Raw genomic sequence first — 25,955 nt, 5'->3', positions numbered from 1 at the left:
AGTATTAAGAGTATTAATATAGTTGCAGCTCAATTTTGACCCATTTTATATAAAAATTAACTCGTTTCAACTTGTCCGCCACTTAACGGAGCGCGGACCTTCAGCCGAGCGTCGAGAGAGCGGAAGGGGGGACAAAAAATCCAATATCTTTGGAATTGCATGAATGAACAACATTTTTTTTGCAGATTATTAAAAGTATGTGCTACATACTTTTCAGTTTTTTAGTGTGAAGAACACATGAAAAATTTCAATTGTTAAACAAAAAATTATGTATAATATTATTATTTAAAGAATTGACCATGAAAACGTAACTGAAAATTCTCAAGCGTTTTTGAGAAGCGAAAATATAACTTAGGGAATGCGCGAATAAAATAAAGCCTAATTGCCTGTCGGAAATAAATTGAGATAAAAAATGAAAACGCGTCCGGTTGATTCCACGGTTCAATAACAATTGCAATTCTTTATTTCTTAATCTAATTGCTAAGCCTAAATCTTAAAACTAACGGCTTAAACTAGTAGACATATAAATATGTATTAAAAAGGCGTAAGTATAATCATTATCAACTTTCGTTAAACATTGTAACAGATTGTGGTAAGTATTAAGGTAAGTAACAGATTGGTGTTATGAATGCATTATTAAGGTAGGTATTTTATAATAAATTTTCTCAATTTAATTTTTAATAATTCAATATTTTACAATTTTTATAATTCAATATTTTACAATTCATTTATTATTTTGATTTTAGATATAGATATGTCGCTTGACACAACACCGGCCACCTCAACAGGATCAGATTCCTTCAATTTCCAGTGGAAGCACGGCCAGTTTGTGGATGGGACGCTGAATTGTGCCCGTCTTGGTTGCCACGTCTGCGACGCGCACCTTGCCGTCTTGACCTTTGACGATTGCGACGACGCGCCCTAGTACCCACTGCTGCGGTGGCACGTTGTCCTCGTGGCCGAGAACGAGGTAGTTGAGCTGCATGTTGCTTTTGGGGTGCAGCCACTTGTTGCGCTCCTGAAGGCCCGTCAGGTATACTTTGGACCACTGTCACCAGAACTGTTGCTTGAGACAGCAAACAAGTTGCCATCTCTCGCAACAAGGAACTGGGTCCACTGGCACCTTCTCTGTGCGCTGTTGTTAACGCCTCGCCGTCGTTGGGATCTTGGCTCAGAGGTACGAGGAGGCGAGAGTTAGGGATGGCCTTCACTTCGGTGAATGGATGTGGTGTTTGGCGGACTTCACCGCGGCTTCCCATAATCCGCCGAAGTGCGGCGTCCGCGGTGGTATAAAGGTAAAGCTGCACCCTTCGTCTGCTGCGAATCTCTTCAGGTCTGGACCCATTGCTAGAAACTCCTCCTTCAATTCGCGCAGCTTGCGATCGGCGGCGACGAAATTGATGACGTTGTCGCTGAATATCTTCGTCGGCATTCCTCGGCGTCCAATGAACCTTTTTAGGGCGAGAATAAATGAATTAGAAGATAGATCCGAAACTAATTCTAAATGTACTGCTTTGGAAGTAAAGCAAATGAAAACTGCAATATATGTTTTTACGGGTGGTCCACCGCGTATTTTTAAAGTTGTGTATATCGGACCACAAAAATCTACGCCACATATAAGAAAGGGCCGTAGTGCTCGAAGTCTTTCAACTGGCAAATTTCCCGTTATTTGGTTTTGCAACTTCGGCTTGTAATTAAAACAATGTATACAGTTTCTTACTGTTCTACTGCAAGCTTCTCGGGCATTAATTAGCCATATGCGTTCTCGAAGAAGCGCAACCAACGCCTTAGCCCCAGCGTGGTGATTGCAAAAATGCAGGAACCATAAGTACGTTATAACAAAGTGCGAACTTTTATTTAATAAAAGCGGAAATTTGACATCGTATGGGAGAGGTGCATTTAATAAGCGACCTCCTACTCGGATTAATTTGAACGACAGCGACTTATCCGAGTACTCATGCAAAAATGGGTTGAGTTTTGGTGGTCGCCTGATCCATCGTAATATATATGCGACCACACGAAGCAATTTTTTATGAGAAGAAAATTTTTCAGTGAGGTCCAATATTGAATTTTTTCTCAGCAGTTGAAATTAATGTAAATGTAGTTTTCTCTTCTCTAATGCTTCGTCTTCTGGTGAGAGCTGGAAGTGGTTATTAATTGGCCATAATGCAGGGTCTTCTAGGAGGAACTGTGGACCGCCAAACCATATTGAATTATTCAATTCGTCCACGTTACAACCCCGAGACACTTGATCCGCAGGATTTTGTTTCGTTGGCACATGTCGCCAATGTACTTTGTCAGTCAACTCTTGGATTTCGGACACTCTGTTTGCGACGAAGGTTTGTAGTGAAGATGGATGTGTTTTAATCCAATGTAAAACGATTTCAGAGTCTGTCCAAAATGTAATATTTTCGAAATGTCGACTCAACATAGGCGCTACTCTTGACCATAATTTCGAAAGAAGATGTGCTGCCGAGAGCTCAAGACGCGGAAGAAATTTGGTCTTCAGCGGAGCCACTCTAGACTTTGCAGAAAGCAGCATGCATTTAATACCACTAGCAGATTGGCCTCGTACGTACATGCATCATCCGTACGCCCTTATTGAGGTATCGGAGAAGCCATGTATTTGGCAGATGGCACTCGACTCAACGTTTATGTAACGAGGAATCCTTATCGATGAGAGCTGCATTAGGTTGGCTTTAAAGTTCTGCCAGCTAGTGTCAAGGCGCAATGGAATCGACTCATAGCAATCAAGTTTTTGAATCCAAAGCTCTTGCCGTAAGATTTTTACTTTGGTAACTAGTGGGGCTAATAATCCAAGAGGATCGAAAAGGCGAGCGGAGACTGACAATATGTTCCGTTTAGTGGCTCACAGAACATTAAAGTTGTCATCCAAAACAAATCGAAACAAATCCTCTTTCGGCAACCAGTGGATTGCTAGTGTTTTAATTGAATTTTTGTCATTGAAACTTAATGACTTTTCAGAACAATCACTAATGAAAAATTTAGGGTGGTTCGAAAACCACTTTGTTAAAGTGAATCCTGCCGAGTTTAATATTTTAATTACTTCACTCTTATAAGATCTAGAGACTCAAAATTTTCAGATCCTGTCAATAAGTCATCGACATAAAAGTCTCTTTTAATGGCCAATGAACCGAGTGGGTATTTAGTTGTATTAGCTTTTTTTTTTTTTTTTTTATGGATACGCCAAAGGTGGGTGTAAATCTTCAAAAGATATTGTTGGCCCGTACCAACAATTATGCCCGATTCGCATACAGCGCATACGTGCTAAAGCACCCCCTTGCCCACAGATCGGTGAGCATTTGTAAACACCGTGTTGTAAGAAATGGTGCAGGCGCAGTGCCATAAGTGACAGTGTTAAGTCGAAAATTTGAATATGCTCTGAGGGATGCTTTCTCCATACAATAAGCTGACAATTTCTGTCTTCTTTGTGCACCATTCTTTGGCGGTACATTTTGGTAATGTCTGCCGTTAAAGCGTACTTGTGTATACGAAATCGAAGAAGAGTTTAGTACAATTCTTCTTGGATCGTTGGGCCTACCATCAAAAGTTCATTCAATGAAATTTGAGATGAAGTACGACTCGAAGCGTCAAAAACAACACGTAATTTGGTTGTTGTGCTTTCGGGTCTTAAAACGCATTGATGCGGAATGAAATAGTGTGGCTCACTCGGGATCTTATTGTTTGTTGGTCTCATGTGACCCAATGCCATATATTCATTCATAAAGTCCAGATACATTTTGCGAAGTTCTGGATCTTTAATGTCCTTCTCTCCAGAGCCTGAAACCGCCGAACTGCGGTTTCATATGAGTGACCGAGTAACTTACGGTCAGCTTTAAAAGGCATTCTGACTTGAAGCCGTCCTGAAGGCAATACTTGAGTTGTATTCACTCTTGTTGCTCCTGTATGAATTTAATGCCAGTAGAATCTGAAGGTAATTCTTCTAGAGCCCAAAATGTTTGGACTACTAAATCTATTGACGTGAAGTCTTCTTCAGCTTGGCATAATGTGCTATGTAATTTGGGAAGAAAGCTTAGATTACTGACGTATTTGCCAGATACAATCCATCCAAAAAGGGGTTTCTGAAGTGTTAGTTGGTTAGGACCATTTTAATTTGGCCAACAGCTAAAAGGTCGAAGAATGTTTCAGCACCCAATAGGATATCCACTTTTTTAGATTTGTGGAATTCTGGATCCGCCAGTTCAATATTAAATGCATCGCATTACCCAGAATTCGGCCGAAAATTCAAAATTATTTAACCGCGACTTGACAAATGCGTTCAGTTTTGACCCCTCTTTTGTATTGAAATTGCCAATTCCAATTACACTTAACGCACTCGCAGGCAGGTAATCTCCACAGGTGGTCCTCACTAAAATTACTGCTGTTGCCAACATGACCCGATCCGGCATACTCGCAGTATGCATGGCATGTGTGGTTGATGCTTACGCATGAGGTGCAGCGGGGAAGGGCACTGGATACTGGTGCAACAACGAGTGATGGGATCGATTGCACACACGACATCGATCCGCTCTGCATTTCGAAACGGTATGTCCCTTACGCAAGCAATTTATGCATAAGGGAACCGATTTACGAACTCGAACCTCTGTTGCACCGGAAGAGCCTTGAATGATTCGCATTGCTTGTAGGTATGGGCTTCGTCCTAGAGTGTGATGCTCCTTCCGCGGATAGCTGCTGGTATCTTCGATTTAGGGTGGCTTCACAGTCCTTCCAGAGTGGCAGTTTGTCATAGTCCAGCGCTTCTTCCCATTTGGATCGGGTGGCAGGGTCAACCTTTGTCATTACAATGTGTATGATTATTGCGTTCGTTATTGGTTTTTCATCGCCCAGCGATAGCTATGATTCATTGCCGTCATTCACCGTTGACACTTCGTCAATCATTGAACGCAGGAAAGGCGCAGAAGGCTTTGGGATTGTTGGCAGCTCAGGAAGTTTAGATATTGTATTGAAAAGTATCAAAACTTTATTATCATAAACTTTTTTGAGACTTGCCAACGCTTTCGGATAATTTTCATCCGACATCTGAAACGCTTTAACTGTTCCCAGAGCCTCTCCAGATAGACAATTTACCTAATGGTTAAATTTTTCTATATCTGGGATATTTGGATCGTTATGAACCAAGCTCTCGAACACACTCATAAAATTTTTGAATTCTGAATATTCTCCCTTGAATTTCGACAAATTCATTTTAGGGAGGAGCCTTGAGCTGTGAGAAGCTACAAAAGATGTTTCGGCATGTGAAGTTTTATTTTTCGCTAAAATTGACTTAATTATGGACTTCGTTTCAACGATTATGTCCTCTAACTCCCCTCGGGCCATGTCGTCCTCATCAATTTCTTCAATCTTTGATTGGCATTTCATTATATGAATTTCACTATATGAATTTAATATATCTAAACGACATTCCAATTTTATTGGATCTAAAGACATAGTCTTTTCGAGAAGGCCCTTTTTAATGCGCAAAATACTACTTTTCGCAACCGTTCTTTGACGTCTTAACGATTTTAAGTCCGTCAACTCCTTACTTGGAGACAGGTTTGCGAGAGTTGGCTTTGGCTTGCTCATTTTGCTTGTTTAAAGTAAATTTCCGCAAAAAGACTATAACGGTTGGCAACAGATATACTAAGAATCGATAACGAAAACGAAAAATTAATGTCGATTCCCAAACCAATGGCAATAAAAGTTGGCAACAAATATCGGTAACGAAAACGAAAAAAAAAATAATATCGATTCCCAAGTATACGAAAGCCAAACCAATAAATGCGCAAAATGAGCAATAGCACAATAAAGTAATGTAATCGGAAAATGTCCCAAAGAAAATCTACAAAAATTGCGAAAAAACGACCGATAATTGCAAACGCAGATCGAAAAAATTGAAAAAATTGCTTACGTCCCTTTTGCACAAAATGCAGCGGCAGCTCATTCCCACTATGACAGCGGCGTTGATGGCAGCAGCGACGATGGCAGCAGCGACGTTGTGGCAGCAGCGGGTTGATGATAGCGAAGTGATTGTAGACGCAACGGATTAGCTATATCGGCACTTTTGCTTTTACCGGTTATTCTGATTGCGGCACTTTGAACAGTTTTTGAATCGTACTCGAACGGCTTTTTACAACTCTTACTTTCTTCGTACGGCACTTTAAACAGTTTTTTTTTTAATTTTCCACCGGTTTTTTTTTAAATTGTTAAAAAATTTGTTTTTTAGTTATATACTAACGTACATATGTATGTCTTATACATATGTATATGTCCGCCAGCCGAACACATTTTCTAAATTTTGTCACTTCGTCTTTTGTTCTTTTATTTTTTGCACTACTGTAAATTTCCTTTTTTGGAACGAAGTTCCTTACGGCAGGCTTGCAGAAGATGGGATTTTGCTGCGGGAGCTAACTGAAAAAAAAAGTGATAGTAAAAACCGTAAGAAATAACCCGTAAGAAATATCCGTAAGAAATAACCCGTAAGAAATAACCTGTAAGCTGTATCGCTAGTTATAGCCTACTTTTAGGTCTTGCAAAATAATTAGGCATGAAAATCTGTAACATTATTGTGTATGCAAATTATGCATAGAGCGCAACAGACTGCAAACTACATCTGCCAAATATTAAAATACAGACGTTCTTATGGACACTGTTATTTTGACAGCTACACGACTACACGACTGCAGGCCGACAGTTGTCGTTCCCGCTAACTTGAATATTTCCTATATTTGCCAACGGCAGTAGGACGACAGTAGAGTTGACAGTAGAATGGAAGATAGAAAGAGGAGGTAGAGTGGTGATGTCACTAATATGTAAAATTATTCACAGCTCTAACAAACTTGACGTTATTTTACAAATAAAAGCATAAAATAGCTCTATTACGAGTATATCATTTGTAATAACAATTGATAACTTAAAACAAAAAAAATATTTACCAATTTTTACTAATTTTTTGCATAAAAAAAATTTCACTTTGAACAAAATATTAAAATTTCATTGAAGTGAAAGGTATTAGTATGGCCACAACGATATTGTGTACATGCAAAATGGACAGCTGTGTTGTCTTGTGTACATGCCGGCCATTGTTATGTTGCTGCCTTCTTACGAATGTTCATGTATTATCATGTTGTATTTGTTTCGCAAATTATATCGATTCTACATTATCCCAAGGAACTTCGTTCCTGCCTGGTGTCCCACGACAGCGCATTTCTTGTTTTTGTATTTTACGTATTATGTATTAGCACTCTCTGCATCCACGATACTTCCCTTTTTCTTTTTGTTTTCTTTCGCTATCATAAGCTTAGGTACATATATGGGTAAGTATTAGCACTCCACTTCACCCTACATGCGTATATGTGCGTCTATATATGTATACTATACATATATATATTGCTTTAAATTTTGTGTATATAGGTATGTTGAAATTATTCTTTTTCACTTTTATATTTGCATGTATATTTGACCACTGTATTTTACAAAGGAGGATGGAGTCATGTGTAGAAGTTCACGCAAGTGAGGAAAGTTCTCTGATCGCCATTCACTTGGGAGTGGCCAGAAACGATTCTTTTACATATGACTCAAGCAGCTCACGACTTCCGGTCTTTGACCAAGTATCCTCTGGGTAGCCTAAGAACATCCGTGTGAAGGCGAGCTAAAGTGAGAAGGCGAAATATCCCTTACATAGGGTTGTGCGCTGGTTTTGGGACCCGCCACGTAAAAAAACAACCCCAGCGAATAGCAACAACCAGCCTCGGATGAGAGACCCCCCTTTTGATGACGACCATGGAAAACGAAATAAGGACTACGAATTGAGGGCATGCACCTGGAATGTCCGGTACCTTAATTGGGAAGGTGCCGCTGCCCAGCTGGTTGATGTCCTCGTGAAAATAAAGGCTGACATCACCGCCGTCCAAGAAATGCGATGGACGGGACAAGGACAAAGACGAGTAGGTCCTTGTGGCATTTACTACAGTGGCCATATAAAGGAGCGCAAGTTTGGTGTGGGATTCGTGGTGGGAGAGAGACTCCGTCGCCGAGTACTATCATTCACTCCGGTGAATGAACGTCTAGCCACAATCCGCATCAAAGCGAGGTTCTTCAACATATCGCTGATTTGCGCCCACGCCCCGACGAAAGAGAAGGACGATGTGACCAAAGATGACTTTTATGAGCGCTTGGACCTCGCTTATGAGAGCTGCCCCTGCCACGATGTCAAAATCGTGCTTGGCGACTTCATCAAGCTACCTGGCGGTCTCCGGATCGAAAAACCACCAACCAGATCGATGTGCGTGCGCTCCGAGGTCCTAACATCGACTCGGACCACTATCTTGTTGCAGCTAAGTTTCGCACCCGCCTCTGTGCAGCAAAAAACGCACGCCAACAAACACAAGGAAGGTTCGACGTCGAGAAGCTGCAATCACAACAGACAGCCGAACGATTTTCTACTCGGCTTGCACTCCTGCTCTCTGAGAGCACTTGTCAACAACTCGGTATAAGGGAACTGTGGGACGGCATTTCAAACTCCTTACGTACAGCTGCAACCGAAACCATTGGTTTTCGGAAAGTGCAAAAGAACAGCTGGTACGACGAGGAGTGCCGTGTCGCAGCGGAGAGAAAACAGGCTGCCTACCTCGCAACGTTACGATCGACCACAACACGTGCGGGATGGGATAGATACCGAGAGTTGAAGAGGGAAGCGAGACGCATTTGTAGACAGAAAAAGAAAGAGGCCGAAATGCGTGAGTACGAAGAGCTTGATAAGCTGGCCGACAGGGGTAATGCTCGAAAATTCTACGAAAAGATGCGGCGGCTTACAGAAGGTTTCAAGACCGGAGCATACTCATGTAGAACCCCCCAAGGTGATCTAGTCACCGATGCCCAGAGCATACTTAAATTATGGAGGGAACACTTCTCCAACCTGCTGAATGGCAGTGAACACACAACGCCAGGAGAAGACGAATCCGATTTCCCAATCGATGACGATGGAGAAGACGTTCCATTGCCCGACCAAGAAGAAGTTCGAATAGCAATTGCCCTGAAGAACAACAAAGCGGCGGGGGCGGATGGATTGCCAGCCGAGCTATTCAAACACGGCGGCGAAGAACTGATAAGGAGCATGCATCAGTTTCTTTGTAAAATATGGTCGGACGAAAGCATGCCCAACGATTGGAATCTAAGTGTGCTATGCCCAATCCATAAAAAAGGAGACCCCACAATCTGCGCCAACTACCGTGGGATTAGCCTCCTTAATATCGCGTATAAAGTCCTATCGAGCGTATTGTGTGAAAGATTAAAGCCCACCGTCAACAAACTGATTGGACCTTATCAGTGTGGCTTCAGGCCTGGTAAATCAACAACCGACCAGATATTCACCATGCGCCAAATCTTGGAAAAGACCCGTGAAAGGAGAATCGACACTCACCACCTATTCGTCGATTTCAAAGCTGCTTTCGACAGCACGAAAAGGAGCTGCCTTTATGCCGCGATGTCTGAATTTGGTATCCCCGCAAAACTACACACAACACGAAAGACAACACGAAAAGCTCCGTCAGGATCGGGAACGACCTCTCCGAGCCGTTCGATACGAAACGAGGTTTCAGACAAGGCGACTCCCTATCGTGCGACTTTTTCAATCTGCTGCAAGAGAAAATTATTCAAGCTGCAGAACTGAATCGAGCAGGTACAATCTTTTATAAGAGTGTACAGCTGCTGGCGTATGCCGATGATATTGATATCATCGGTCTCAACACCCGCGCCGTTAGTTCTGCTTTCTCCAGACTGAACAAGGAAGCAACGCAAATGGGTCTGGCAGTGAACGAGGGCAAGACGAAATATCTCCTGTCATCAAACAAACAGTCGTCGCACTTGCGACTTGACCCCCACGTCACTGTTGACAGTCATAACTTTGAAGTTGTAGATAATTTCGTCTATCTTGGAACCAGCGTAAACACCACCAACAATGCCAGCTTAGAAATCCAACGCAGGATAACTCTTGCCAGCAGGTGCTACTTCGGACTGAGTAGGCAATTGAAATGCAAAGTCCTCTCTCGACGAACAAAAACCAAACTCTATAAGTCACTCATAATACCCGTCCTGCTGTATGGTGCAGAGGCTTGGACGATGACAACATCTGATGAGTCGACGTTGCGAGTTTTCGAGAGAAAAGTTCTGCGAAAGATTTATGGTCCTTTGCGCGTTGGCCACGGCGAATATCGCATTCGATGGAACGATGAGCTGTACGAGATATACGACGACATTGACATAGTTCAGCGAATTAAAAGACAGCGGCTACGCTGGCTAGGTCATGTTGTCCGAATGAACGAAAACACTCCAGCTCTGAAAGTATTCGACGCTGTACCCGCAGGGGAAGCAGAGGAAGAGGAAGACCTCCACTCCGTTGGAAGGACCAAGTGGAGAAGGACCTGGCTTCGCTTGGAATATCCAATTGGCGCCACGTAGCGAAGAGAAGAAACGACTGGCGCGCTGTTATTGACTCGGCTATAATCGCGTATGCGGTGTCTACGCCAGTAAAGAAGAAGAAGAAGATTTTACAAAGCTTTCACGTAAGTATTAAATACTTTTCCCGCCACTTTTTCTTTTAATTTTCACTCTAGTTTTATGTGTTGTATTTTATGTTTTATAATTCTTTTTCCTTTTAGTTAGGTATCAATATCACTGCACAACTTGGTCATTTCCACTATATTGATTATATATGTATTAGGTATGTATCTATATGTATTTTTAGTTAACTATTATTATTATTATTATTATTTTTTATTTCTTTGTTTTAGGTGATTGTTCCCACTTCACTTTACCGATGACCGAAAACCGAACGATTTACAGGCAATTAGAAACGATAATGGTTAATTAAAACGAAAACGAAAGTCAAATCAAATATTTTCTTAGCTCACGCACTAAGTCCCTGCTCGGGCGCTATGAAAATTCTCAAGCGTTTTTGAGAAGCGAAAATATAACTTAGGGAATGCGCGAATAAAATAAAGCCTAATTGCCTGTCGGAAATAAATTGAGATAAAAAATGAAAACGCGTCCGGTTGATTCCACGGTTCAATAACAATTGCAATTCTTTATTTCTTAATCTAATTGCTAAGCCTAAATCTTAAAACTAACGGCTTAAACTAATGGTAATATAAATATGTATTAAAAAGGGGTAAGTGTAATCATTCTCAACTTTCGTGAAATATTGTAACAGATTGTGGTAAGTATTAAGGTAAGTAATAGATTGGTATTATGAATGCATTATTAAGGTAGGTATTTTATAATAGATTTTCTTAATTTAATTTTTAATAATTCAATATTTTATAATTTTTATAATTCAATATTTTACAATTCATTTATTATTTTAGATATAGATATGTCGCTTGACGCAACAGTAACTTTAATTTACCACGAACATTTTTCGTTGGCTTATCAAAATTTCATCTCCAGTTGTTTATGTGAAAAAATTTTACAATTTCATCGTGGTCTCAATTTCAGCTTTCAATAACATTAATAAAAAAAATAATTTTGACGAAATATTTACAGCACGGTTTATGCGTCTGTTTCTTTAACCAATTAAGACTTTCTGGTGCAAACAACTATGACAATTTGAAGGAAAAGTATTCAAAGCAAAAACCGCTTATAGATAATAATGCCATCCATTCGACGTTATAAAAAAGATATCAATTGTCTTCATAAATAACCTACACTGCCGCACAAAAAATTAAACTAAAATTAATTTTCTGGATTAAAATGACGAAAATCACAATACTCGTAATGATAATAATGGCTTCTACAAATAAATATGCTTGAAATCCAATTGGGATAAGGATGGGATATTGTGAATTAAAGGATATTGAAGTAAGTCATTAATTACCAAAATGGTTAACAATGGGAAATGTACCCCACCCTTTCGTGATGCTTTGCGCTTCTAGGGCTTTGATCACTGCATTTAGACGCACATTGTTGAAGGCCCTCTCGCTATCGAGAAAGGTACCTACTGCAAATTCTGTTTACATAAGGACTCCTTCCAACCATGCAAGGCAGTGACGATCGATCTCCCTTTACTTTAGGCATGCCGGAGTTTCTTGGCTCTGAACTTAGTAGATATTCCTTTAGTAACGCGCCCAACTTTTGGTTTTTGTCAGCAGACGGTAAGCCATGCTCTCCGAGTATCGCCTTCACCATTTTCGGAGTTTCTCTAAGTGAGCCTTTGCATTGACCCATCAACCATTTCCGCAGAGTGTTACCTCTGCGTATTCTGGTGACCATGACGACTAGCCCAGGGCTTAAGTCAATCCATCTAATTGTCCAAGATATGTCCGTGTCAAGCCAACGGTCAAAAGTCTGTAAAAGTTCAAAGGTCGTGGAATGCGCAGTTCATTTGGCGTTACTCACTGCGCGGACGCACGTTCCTATATCCCAAAATTTGGATATTAGTATGTAGGGAATCGCTCTATACTTTTATTCGTCATCCTTTATATCCAGTAATTTAATTTCGACGTGTTTATTAGCTTATACATTATGCGAAAATAGGATGAAGTTATTTCAGGTATAATGAACAAGATGTAATACAATCCTAAGCTTTTTAGGTTTTTGTAAAAAAAATTAACTTTGATTTACATATACGTTGGCATAAAAATATTTAATAATAAGCATGTATATTAATAGAAACTACTTTACAAATTTTTGAGAATGCTTTTTTAAACAAAAGCGGTAAGTAACCGTGAATTCATTGGCAGCAAAGTTTCTATCTTAATACAAAATATATGTATATTTTATAATTAATAATTTGTTTTAATACCTCAATATAGTTTCTTACAATCCTTACCTCCGGTGGGGGGCAATGAAAGACTTTTATTCAGGGAGAACGTATTCATTCTGATTTTATTTCGTATTTTTCTTGCTTATATACAAATTTTAAAACTATCTTAAATAACTAAATACATATATGTGCATGTGTGTATGTTTGTATCTATTGCAGCATATTGTTTATTGCTGCTTGACATGGGGTTATTTTCAAGAGTACAATTTAATACATGTGTGTGTGTGTTTAATGTTATCTCTTCTGTAAATTTATGATTTGTGTCTCATGCATTTTTATTATTATTAGATGCACATTGCATTTAATTGCGTGTGTTTATGTACATACATATGTATGTAAATTAAACCATTAGTTTGTGGTTTTGATTTTTAAAAAAGGGATAGCGGACTCGCGTGCGCGTCTTTATTATAAAAATGTTGTCTTAAGACTGAATACAATTCTTACCTTAAGTCTAAATTAAACCTACGCTTGTACCGGGTCACGTTCCCTATAGTCAGCAGTTAATCGGATGCGCGTGTGAAGCCGCTAATATTGCTGATGCGACGTCAGCTATTGCTGGGTTTCGAGTTTCGTACTGAGTTGCTGACCGATGGTGGGAATTGTCTGAAGTGCTGTGCTAACTCCTCCCCTCTTAAATATGATCGTCCTCGATCATCAATAGAAAGGTAGATCGTTAAATTTTATATAATTTGGAATATTATGAGTTTCTTCTGGAAGGGTATCTATTTGACTCATGTTAGGTCTTATTATCTCCTTTTCTATATATTGTATTTCAATCTTCTTTTTCCGTAATAAGATAAAAATTATTATGGTGGTAGTTAAAGCTACCGATATCAGGCTGCCAATAGATAGTGTAGCTTTCTTAAGAGAATTTATCCGCTTGATGTTGGTGAGGTGTAATTCTTTTAAAGCTCCCAATGATAGCAATTCAATACGTTCTTTTTCTGTTGGGGCTGGTTGAAAAATTGCGGGAATGGCTTCAATTGTTTTTGCTTCGAATTTGCTAAATATTTGATTGTTAATTTTGATTGTTGAGTTGTAAAATATTATGACATGTGTTCCATTTATTTCTTTAGTTTCCCCATCGGCTTCTATTTTTCCATTCAATTTATTCAGCAATATTATTCCAGTTTTTGTTTCTTCGATTGTGGGGACGTGATTCCCGTTTGTTATGGTACATGTGGAATTTAAGTTATTTACTATTCTACTTATACAATCGTCTTTACTTAGATCTATTAGATTAATTTCTTTATAAATTGCTATTTCGTTAAAATTTTCACATTCATTTTTAATTCCGTATATTTTATTTTTTCCTTTAAGAATTTCTTTATAGTCCGTTTTCATTACATAATTGATTTCTTTCTTTACAGGTCTTATAATTATTTTTTTAAATGTTTCATAAAAGGTTAACGGAATTATTATCATATATAAAATCGTCATATCTTTGCTTAGTACATTTATCTTTGAGAATTTCAGTGCCTCTTCGGCAGTTTTAAAAGGCATTTGTTCCTCCTTTAGTTTATTAATAGAAAATTTAACTTCATCAATGCTTAAAAGTATTGAGTTTATTATATTTTGTTTTGCCCATTGGATGGCATGTTTTATATTTATTAATTCTTCTTTGATCAATCTTATTCTGTTTTGTAAATTTATCATAATTTCTGTTATAGTGTCTTCGTCCTTTTTTATGGTATTTAACATTTTATTGACAATATTTGTTATATTATTTATACGTTTTTCAAATAAATTATTAATAATTATTTGATTATTATTATTTTGGTTCAGATTATTCAAATTGTCATTTATAATATTAAGATCATTATGATCAGGAGATCCGGCGATGTATTTCCATGCCGTTCCTAATATGTCAATTGATCTCCTCTTCTTTTTGTTTTCTACCTGTTTAAGGGTGTTGAGGATTTCAAAAGTTTGGGTAGTTTTACATATGTTTGACGATAGGATAAAGGAAGTTATCTTTAGGGACTTGAGTGGTTATTTCATTATAAGTTTCTGTCAGGAAATGTTCGTAACGGTCTAGGTCAATGAGGTGTATTAGTCTAAGTGTTCCGTCCTGTGTCGAATATTCTCGTTTTGTAATTGTATGTCTATGGAAACATGGAAATGGTATTTCAAACATATAGTTATCTATGTCACCGATTAAGATGAATAGTTGATTTTTGAAGGCATTTATGGGTGCTTCAGGGATGGGACGAGCTGATGTGCGGAACTTTCGTCGCTATGGTCAGTAGTCGTTAGGGCGTTAACGTCAGGCTACAACGTTTGTCTTTCCTGGTTTGTATTTCATTTCGTAATTGTACTCTTCGAGGATACATTTCCATCTTTTCATTTTTCCGTTATAATTTTTATTACTTAATGCATAGGATAGGGGTTGATGGCCTGTGAAAATGATTACTTTGGGTGAACCATACAAATAACTTCTGAAACTATTAAGTGCCCATATTATTGCCAGCATTTCTTTTTCATTTGCGGCGTAATTTTCTTCGGGTTTACTTAGTGAACGGGATATGAATGCTATGGGTTTGCCTGATTGTTCTAAGACTGCTCCGAGAGCATAATTAGATGCATCAGTGGTGAGGTGAAAATCTTTATTAAAGTCAGGATATGCTAGAACTACTTCCTTTGAAACCTCCTCCGCCTAAAAAGGCCACCAACGAATTCTACCCACAATTGGCTTACATTCCTAAGCCATATTTATCTAAACCGAACTACGCGCCTCAGCAACGGCAACAACCAAGTTTTAACTATAACAATTCTCCAAACAATTCTCCAAACAATTCTCCAACATATCAACATCCCGCTAGGTCACAACCCCCACGTCCTTTCGGACTTCCGCGTCCAGAGCCAATGGATGTAGACCATTCCCTACATATAAAAGCGGTTAACTATATGAATAGAAATGCACCCAATAACCAAGCTTGGAAACGACCGTCAAATTGCCCTCCACAAGTGCCTTTCAAACAACAAAGGAACTTCCATATAGAAACCGGTAGAGAAGATCTATATGACCAACAAGCCACATATGACCACCATGACGAACAAATCTTGACATCGACAAAGGAAGAATACGAAGCAATGTTAAACAACGAACAAATAGTTCAAGAGAATAGCCAACCCGACTACATAGATATTAATTTTTTAGGATGAAAAGTTCTTCGTTGCCTTATATAGAATTTAGAACGAAGAACGGAAATTTTTTAAAAATACTTATAGATACAGGATCAAGCAAAAATTACATACAACCACAACTTGTAGCAAAACCAATTCCTAATGAAGAAGTTTTTTTTTTGCAAATTCCATAGCAGGAAAGATTCAAATTACCCATCATACAATAATTAATCTAGCTCAAATAGATAACTCGAATTTGAAATTTTTTATTCTACCAGGACTGAAATCTTTTGATGGTATTATCGGAAACGATAGCCTAAAAGGCCTCAATGCAACTATAAACATTCGCGATGACATAATTAAATTCGGTAACGGTAAAGAAATAAGAATAAAACAGAAGTTTTCTCCTACAGTAAACAGTATTGACGTAAGGACAGAACATATGACACCTTCTCAGAAATTCCTCATTCCTCAAATATTCCCAGTTATTTTCCGATCCAAATGAAAAACTAACCTACACTACAACCGTAGTAGGCGAAATCACGACTTCTTCAGGTACACCCGTTTACACCAGATATTATCCATACCCTATTGGCATGAGAGAATTCGTCACCAAGGAAATCCAAACCTTACTCAAAGATGGCATAATAAGACCATCACGTTCTCCATACAACTCACCAGTTTGGGTTGTTCCAAAAAATTTAGACGCCTCCGGCGAAAAGAAATTTAGACTCGTAATTGATTACAGAAAATTAAATAATGTTACCATTTCCGACAAATACCCCATACCCGAAATAAATGAAATTATTGCGCAATTGGGAAATAATAAATATTTTTCCGTATTGGATTTAAAAAGTGGATTCCACCAAATTCCTTTAAAAGAATCTGACATTGAAAAAACAGCCTTCTCTGTCAATAATGGAAAATATGAGTTTACACGACTCCCATTCGGGCTGAAAAACGCTCCTTCTATATTTCAAAGAGCTTTAGATGATATTCTAAGAAACTATATAGGTAAAATCTGCTATGTCTACATTGCACTATAGCCGAAATTGCGATTTTAGCGGCAAAAAGTCAATTTTTCAAATTTAAATTTTTGCAATTATTTTGATGGTGTTCAATACCCAACATATTGATAAGAAAAAATTAAAAAAAAAATTACTGTTGGCAACCTTGTTTATGTACAAACAGCTGGTAATGTTTACAAATTTTTTAGTACGTGTTAATACAAGTGAAGCAGCAAAATTTTTATAAAATTAAAAACTGTTTTTTAATAATATATTCTTGTAAAAAAACTTTGTAAATATGAGTTCTATTACTCGAGGTGAGTAATTTTACTATATACAAATATAGTTTGCTAAATGTTTTTATTTCGTACTTATTTTGGTGGTTTTTTGTGTGTATTTTTTTGTGAAATTGTGAAGAGTTTTATCGTTTTTCGTGGGGTAAAACTAAAAATGTTTTGAAGTGTCATTGGAACTATTTACATGTGATTGTTTGTAGAAAACTCAAGTTTTATGTCATGGTAAAAGTGTATGCATTTGACTGCTAATGAACGAATTTTTAATACTTTTGTAGAAACACTCAGGTTCAAAAATTCTGAACTATTTGAGTTTTGGTTGAGAAACAACAGGAATGTTTCGAATTACATAAAAGGAAAGATTTCATACGAAATTGACAGTGAATTAAGTAAATTGATATGTGCTAAAGCTCGGAACTCATCTAATTTTATTAAACTTAAATGGAATAAACAATCCAGAAATGAGAATGCATTTAGAAAATATAAAAGTGGAGAAACAATTTTTGTAATACCGAAAAAGATTAATACTATTGGGCGACCAAAACTGACGTATGATGATAGCTGCGAAAGAAATAAAAGGAGATTAGCTTCCGAATTAGCTTCCCAGCAAGGAGACAATGCGCAATTATTAGTTCATGCTGCCTCTATATCTGCCAAAAAATACAAGCAAGAAAAAATGGCAAGTTCGTGGAGCAGAAGAGAAGAGAATCCTGGCAGAAAAGAAACAAAAAATTCAAAAAGAGTTTTTGCTTCAAATGGGGCTTCATGTCGATAAGCCGAAAGCAAATGGCCGCGGCAACACCAACGATGGCAACACAGCTAGAAGAGCATTTTCTCGCACGACCTTTAGCATCTATAACTGGTATAAATATTGATTTTTTGAAACATTTACACATAATCTTAATTGCTCTCTCCTCTGAATTTGAAATTGATGCTCAAAGGTTTCGTGATTATTGCATTAAAACCAGTGAAATATTTTTCCAAAACTACGAATGGTACTCTATGTCTACCACAATACACAAAATATTAGTGCATTCGTCACAAATAATTGAGGCTTCAGTAGTACCCGTAGGTGTCCTGGCAGAAAATGCATCTGAGGCGCGAAACAAATTTTATAAAAAAGATCGAACTGGTCACGCTCGAAAGGATTCAAGAGTGCACAACATACTTGACATGTATCATAGAGCTATGGATAGCTCTGACCCATATATTTCAAGTTTATGTTTGCAAGAACGTACAAATAGTTCAAAAAAACTTCCTTTTCCTCGAGAAGTCATTGATCTTTTTAAAATGCCTGAATTGCCACCAGAATTGTTATTACCTTCAACATCTCAAGAAGCCTCCAGCTGCAATTATAGTTATGATTCCGATATAAGCTTAGAGTCGATAAATAATTATTCATTGGAATTAGGAGCGGCTGAAAACGAAGATTAAGATTAATCCATAAGCATTTACAACTTCTTTAAAATTATAAATTTATGAATTAAAAAATAAATTAATTTCTTGGTAGCATTCAATATTTTTTTAATAGTGGGCGCGGGCCACCCATTTTTTCTAAAGCTTTTTTTGTCAGAAGAAGTCCGTTTTCAAAATTTGATGAAGCCAGCGTTTTGGTAAGTATTTTTAGGGACAATTTGGGTTTTGGATATAGGAAAAAGAGGGCGTGGACCGTTCAATTTTTTCTCAAGTTGCTTTTTTGTACCAGGAAGTACTACTTTGAAAAAAGGAGGCGTGGCCCGCCCATTTTGTTCTCAGATCGATTTTTTTATCATTAGAAGTCTACACACCGAATTTGGTGAAGCTAGCTTGCCAAGAAGAAGAAAATTTTTTGCCGCTAAAATCCCAATTTCGGCCATAGTGCATTGATGACATAATAGTTTTCGGCGAAGATATAGAAAGCCATCTCCAAAATATTGAACAAATATTTCGCACTCTCAAAGAAGCAAGTATAAAAGTTCAACTGGACAAGTGCGAATTCTTCCGAAATGAAGTCGGGTTCCTAGACTTTATTATTTCACCAAGTGGTGTAAAAACCAATCCTTCAAAAGTTGAAGCTATACAAAATTTCCCATGTCCGCCGCTTCATAAGGGATTATGCTAAATTAGCAAAGCCCGCCACTTCGCTCTTAAGAGGGGAGGATGGACGCATTTCAAAAAATGCATCCTGTAAAAAGCAGATAACTCTCAATAGCGCAGCACTAGAAGCCCTCAATAAAATAAAATCCTCACTCGTTTCAAAGGAAGTAGTTCTAGCATATCCTGACTTTAATAAAGATTTTCACCTCACCACTGATGCATCTAATTATGCTCTCGGAGCAGTCTTAGAACAATCAGGCAAACCCATAGCATTCATATCCCGTTCACTAAGTAAACCCGAAGAAAATTACGCCGCAAATGAAAAAGAAATGCTGGCAATAATATGGGCACTTAATAGTTTCAGAAGTTATTTGTATGGTTCACCCAAAGTAATCATTTTCACAGGCCATCAACCCCTATCCTATGCATTAAGTAATAAAAATTATAACGGAAAAATGAAAAGATGGAAATGTATCCTCGAAGAGTACAATTACGAAATGAAATACAAACCAGGAAAGACAAACGTTGTAGCCTGACGTTAACGCCCTAACGACTACTGACCATAGCGACGAAAGTTCCGCACATCAGCTCGTCCCATCCCTGAAGCACCCATAAATGCCTTCAAAAATCAACTATTCATCTTAATCGGTGACATAGATAACTATACGTTTGAAATACCATTTCCATGTTTCCAGAAAACATAGTTTCACGAGCGGCCGTGTTAACATACCGCTTTGAGTGCGGAGATCAACAACTCGCACATGACCGTCAGAACCGTAGTGTAGGTTCTCTATGCGTCCAAGCCGCCATTCGGTAGGGGGCAGACACTCATCATGGATGATGACACAATCTCCAAGCTTTGGTGCCTTTTCTGGACTCTTCCACCTGTACATTTTATGAAGGTCCTTCATATATTCTTCCTTCCATCGGCGGCTAAAATCGTGATGGAGAATTTTTATTCTCTCCCATTGATTTAATAAGGATAGCGACCCCACGCCTGGCTCAGGTGTGGCCAGAATGGGTGCTCCTTTGAGAAAATGCCCTGGTGTTAGGGCTGTGAAGTCCGAGGGATCTTGCGAGAGGGTTGTGAGTGGCCGTGAATTGAGAACGGCTTCAATTCTCACTAACAGTGTGGTGAACTGTTCATAATTAAATTTGTAGTTTCCAGCTACTTTTTTGAAGTGGGATTTAAAGCTCTTTACTGCTGATTCCCATAAACCACCCATGTGAGGAGCGCTTGGGGGGATAAATTGCCAGTTAATACCTTGGGGAGCATACCTTTGTACAATCTCTGGTGAGACTTGTTTGATAAAATCCACAAACTCCTTTTCAGTGGCTCTTTGGGCTCCAATGAAGGTCTTACCATTATCGCTCATCAGTTTTGATGGGAAGCCGCGTCGTCCGACGAAGCGCGCGAATGCCGCGAGAAAAGCCTCCTTTGTCAGATTCGTACACAGCTCTAGGTGCACTGCTTTTGTCGTAAAACAGACAAAGACAGCCACATAACCTTTCATTAAGGTGGGGGACCTTAGCATGGACGCCTTTATCTGAAAAGGCCCAGCAAAGTCGACACCTGTAACTGTGAAAGGTAGAGCGAAGTTGCAGCGTTCCGGTGGAAGTGCTGCCATAATCTGTGTTCGCAACTTCTGCTTGTGCATAGTGCAGATCTTGCACATGAAAATGCATTTCTTTATTTGGGGCTTCAGACGGGGAATATAGAACTCTTGACGGACTATATGCTGCATTAGGCGATGTTCAGCGTGAAGCATGAGTAAGTGGATATAGTTGAGGAGTAATGTGGCAAGTTGGGATTTCTCTGCTATAATTAGCGGGTGGCGTTCGTTATACGTCAGGCTTGAGTTAGCAAGCCTCCCATTGGCACGAAGCAGACCTTTCGTGTCCAAGAATGGGTTAAGAACCAAGATTGAACTCCTTTTATCAATGGGTTTTGATTCTCTTAGTAATGAGATATCGCGGCTGAAGTAGCGCATTTGAGTGGATGCGATGAGTGCGACCTTTGCCTTTTGGAGTTCTAGGTGCGTTAACGTATCGCATTGGTTAGCTTCTGGGTGAATTCCTTTAATTTTATTTTTGAGTCGCTCTACGAATTTTAGCATGTAGGCGATAACTCGAAGGGCACGAGGGAACGATGAAAATCGCTCAAGGATGTCATTATCATCCAATGTTGCGTGAAAGCAGTCGATTTTTCGACTTTCTGGGGCAATTATATTGCGCATGGGCGATTTTGGCCAGGAATCGGGAGATTCTGTTAACCATCGGGGCCCATTCCACCAGAGAGAGGTGGTGGCAAGGTGCAGCGGCTTACACCCCCTTGTACCTAAATCGGCAGGATTGTCAGCACTGGCTACGTGTCGCCAAGTGGCTGACTCCACTATGTATGTACGTTTTCCATGCGTGTGGTGGTTTTTCCAACCAGGCTAGAACGATTTCAGAATCGGACCAGAGATGCAATCGGTATTTTTTCATGTTTAAGTGGGTCTGCACCATGGAAACCAATTTTGCGAGCAGTAGGGCGCCACAAAGCTCAAGTCGAGGTAGACTTAGCGTTTTTAGAGGAGCCACCTTAGCTTTAGCTACTAATAAGTGGCTTGTGGTCGCGTTATCGCTTTGAGTACGCACATATAAAGTGGCACAGTATGCCTTCTCAGAGGCGTCACAGAAGCCGTGTAATTCGACTTTGTGTTCGGGGGAGTAGTTGACCCACCGTGGGATTTGTATCTGTGAGATATCGTTTAGATTGCTCGCGAACTGTGACCACTTTTCTAAACGAAGTGGTTTTACTTGTTCGTCCCAATCGGTCCCATCTAGCCATAATTCTTGTATCAGGATTTTAGCTTGTATCATAATTGGTGAAAGCCATCCTGCGGGGTCGAAAAGTTTTGCCACAGAGGAGAGAATTTGGCGTTTTGTACTGGCGGATAGTGCGGATATGGACTCAGTCGTGTATGAGAACTGGTCCGATATCGCATTCCATTGGATGCCCAGAGTTTTTGTTGTACTTTCCTTTTCGAAAATAAGGAAATTAGTGTCCAACAAATTTTCTTTAGGTATATTTTTTAATATAGTTGAGTGATTTGCCGTAATCTTTTTTAATGGAAACCCTGCGGATTTGAGGGCTTGGATTACTTGTGATAATGATTCGTATGCTTGTGGAAGAGTGTGACTTCCAGACAGAATATCGTCTACATACGTTTGGGTTTTTAACATCTGGGTCGCCAGAGGAAATTCTGACTTGGTGTTTTCAGCCAATTCATGGAGTGTTCGAATGGCTAAGTATGCGGCACAGTTAACGCCAAAGGTAACTGTTTTTAACTTAAAGTCGCGTAGTGGACTAGTGGGTGATTTTCTGAAAATAATTCGTTGAAAATCCTGATCGTCTTGATGTACGACTATTTGTCTATACATTTTCTCGACGTCCCCGTTGAATACGTATTTGAAGATACGCCAATTTAGGATAAGCAGCATTAGGTCTGGCTGAAGCGTGGGTCCCGTAAATAAAATGTCATTTGGGGAATTTCCCGAACTAGTGGACTTTGACGCATTGAAGACAACTCTCACCTTTGTGGTTTTTTTGTCTGGCTTTATTTTGAGCAATCCTGCTTATACTTGATTAAGTGCAAGAGGGTATTGCTGGAAATTAGAGAGCAGCTTTCACATATGAAGACAAAGCAAATGGCAATACCATACCGCTATCCCGTTATGCAGCGTACTCGCCACTCAGCAGCCCTTAAAAAGATCAGCAGTAACGAGCAACGGCCTTTTTTTTTGCGATTCCCGTTCGTGGCGACAAGTCTTTTTTCTCCGGCGGTCTACAAGTGCGAAGCGAGTGACGACAGCAACGTTTTTTATACAAGTGAACCCTTTTTAAATAAAAGCGCATAAAAGTGTTTTCGGATTTCCACGCACAAGTGTATAAAAGTGTTTTCCGATTTCCACGCACAAGTGTATAAAAGTGTTTTCCGATTTCCACGCACAAGTGTATAAAAAGTGTCTTCCGATTTCCACGCACAAGTGTATAAAAGTGTCTTCAGAGTTCCACGCACAAGCGTTCAAAAGTGTTTTCAAATTTTCATATACATACGTTCAAAGTGAGTGCGGATAACTTCCTAACTCCATATATATACGTTCAAAAGTGTTTTCAAATTTTCATATACATACGTTCAAAGTGCGTGCGGATAACTTCCTAACTCCATATATATACGTTCAAAAGTGTTTTCCAATTTTCAATACATACATCAAAAGTGTGGTCGCTGCTAAATTCTCATTTTCACATACATACATTCAAAGTGGTCGCTGCTAAATTCTCATTGGCATATACATACGTTCAAATCAAAGGTGTCGGAATAATTAGACGTCTGGAAGAAGCTACGAAAACAAGTGAGTAAACAGAGGTGTATTAATCTAAGTGCTCCGTCCTGTGTCGAATATTCTCGTTTTGTAATTGTATGTCTATGGAAACATGGAAATGGTATTTCAAACGTATAGTTATCTACTTATGTCACCGATTAAGATGAATAGTTGATTTTTGAAGGCATTTATGGGTGCTTCAGGGATGGGACGAGCTGATGTGCGGAACTTTCGTCGCTATGGTCAGTAGTCGTTAGGGCGTTAACGTCAGGCTACAACGTTTGTCTTTCCTGGTTTGTATTTCATTTCGTAATTGTACTCTTCGAGGATACATTTCCATCTTTTCATTTTTCCGTTATAATTTTTATTACTTAATGCATAGGATAGGGGTTGATGGCCTGTGAAAATGATTACTTTGGGTGAACCATACAAATAACTTCTGAAACTATTAAGTGCCCATATTATTGCCAGCATTTCTTTTTCATTTGCGGCGTAATTTTCTTCGGGTTTACTTAGTGAACGGGATATGAATGCTATGGGTTTGCCTGATTGTTCTAAGACTGCTCCGAGAGCATAATTAGATGCATCAGTGGTGAGGTGAAAATCTTTACTAAAGTCAGGATATGCTAGAACTACTTCCTTTGAAACGAGTGAGGATTTTATTTTATTGAGGGCTTCTAGTGCTGCGCTATTGAGAGTTATCTGCTTTTTACAGGATGCATTTTTTGAAATGCGTCCATCCTCCCCTCTTAAGAGCGAAGTGGCGGGCTTTGCTAATTTAGCATAATCCCTTATGAAGCGGCGGACATGGGAAATTTTGTATAGCTTCAACTTTTGAAGGATTGGTTTTTACACCACTTGGTGAAATAATAAAGTCTAGGAACCCGACTTCATTTCGGAAGAATTCGCACTTGTCCAGTTGAACTTTTATACTTGCTTCTTTGAGAGTGCGAAATATTTGTTCAATATTTTGGAGATGGCTTTCTATATCTTCGCCGAAAACTATTATGTCATCAATGCACTATGGCCGAAATTGGGATTTTAGCGGCAAAAAATTTTCTTCTTCTTGGCAAGCTAGCTTCACCAAATTCGGTGTGTAGACTTCTAATGATAAAAAAATCGATCTGAGAACAAAATGGGCGGGCCACGCCTCCTTTTTTCAAAGTAGTACTTCCTGGTACAAAAAAGCAACTTGAGAAAAAATTGAACGGTCCACGCCCTCTTTTTCCTATATCCAAAACCCAAATTGTCCCTAAAAATACTTACCAAAACGCTGGCTTCATCAAATTTTGAAAACGGACTTCTTCTGACAAAAAAAGCTTTAGAAAAAATGGGTGGCCCGCGCCCACTATTAAAAAAATATTGAATGCTACCAAGAAATTAACTTATTTTTTAATTCATAAATTTATAATTTTAAAGAAGTTGTAAATGCTTATGGATTAATCTTAATCTTCGTTTTCAGCCGCTCCTAATTCCAATGAATAATTATTTATCGACTCTAAGCTTATATCGGAATCATAACTATAATTGCAGCTGGAGGCTTCTTGAGATGTTGAAGGTAATAACAATTCTGGTGGCAATTCAGGCATTTTAAAAAGATCAATGACTTCTCGAGGAAAAGGAAGTTTTTTTGAACTATTTGTACGTTCTTGCAAACATAAACTTGAAATATATGGGTCAGAGCTATCCATAGCTCTATGATACATGTCAAGTATGTTGTGCACTCTTGAATCCTTTCGAGCGTGACCAGTTCGATCTTTTTTATAAAATTTGTTTCGCGCCTCAGCAAAAACTCTTTTTGAATTTTTTGTTTCTTTTCTGCCAGGATTCTCTTCTCTTCTGCTCCACGAACTTGCCATTTTTTCTTGCTTGTATTTTTTGGCAGATATAGAGGCAGCATGAACTAATAATTGCGCATTGTCTCCTTGCTGGGAAGCTAATTCGGAAGCTAATCTCCTTTTATTTCTTTCGCAGCTATCATCATACGTCAGTTTTGGTCGCCCAATAGTATTAATCTTTTTCGGTATTACAAAAATTGTTTCTCCACTTTTATATTTTCTAAATGCATTCTCATTTCTGAATTGTTTATTCCATTTAAGTTTAATAAAATTAGATGAGTTCCGAGCTTTAGCACATATCAATTTACTTAATTCACTGTCAATTTCGTATGAAATCTTTCCTTTTATGTAATTCGAAACATTCCTGTTGTTTTTCAACCAAAACTCAAATAGTTCAGAATTTTTGAAC

The 25,955-nt window shown here is 38.7% G+C and overlaps 2 protein-coding genes across 2 annotated transcripts in view; both read right to left on the bottom strand.

Annotated features, from left to right (window-relative positions):
• LOC125775367 (uncharacterized) overlaps positions 1-25,955 on the bottom strand; it is a 915,975-nt gene that overhangs the window by 505,137 nt on the left and 384,883 nt on the right. The window lies entirely within an intron of this gene.
• Positions 12,823-25,164, bottom strand: LOC125775416 (uncharacterized). The gene is made up of 2 exons (XM_049446000.1): positions 24,357-25,164; positions 12,823-15,485 (listed from the first exon to the last, which is right to left on the bottom strand). The coding sequence occupies exon 2, from the start codon at positions 14,537-14,539 to the stop codon at positions 13,493-13,495; it is 1,047 nt and encodes a 348-aa protein (XP_049301957.1). The 5' UTR covers positions 14,540-15,485; positions 24,357-25,164; the 3' UTR covers positions 12,823-13,492.

The sequence above is a fragment of the Bactrocera dorsalis genome, chromosome 1 (assembly GCF_023373825.1).
Source record: "Bactrocera dorsalis isolate Fly_Bdor chromosome 1, ASM2337382v1, whole genome shotgun sequence".
Classification (NCBI taxonomy): Eukaryota; Metazoa; Arthropoda; class Insecta; order Diptera; family Tephritidae; genus Bactrocera; species Bactrocera dorsalis.
Note: the sequence above shows the minus strand (reverse complement) of the source record. Positions and strands in the feature narration are given on the sequence as shown.

Bases quoted from the DNA above. Each gene is read 5' to 3' on its own strand.
- LOC125775416 (XM_049446000.1), bottom strand. From the start codon at position 14,539: ATGTTAAATACCATAAAAAAGGACGAAGACACTATAACAGAAATTATG.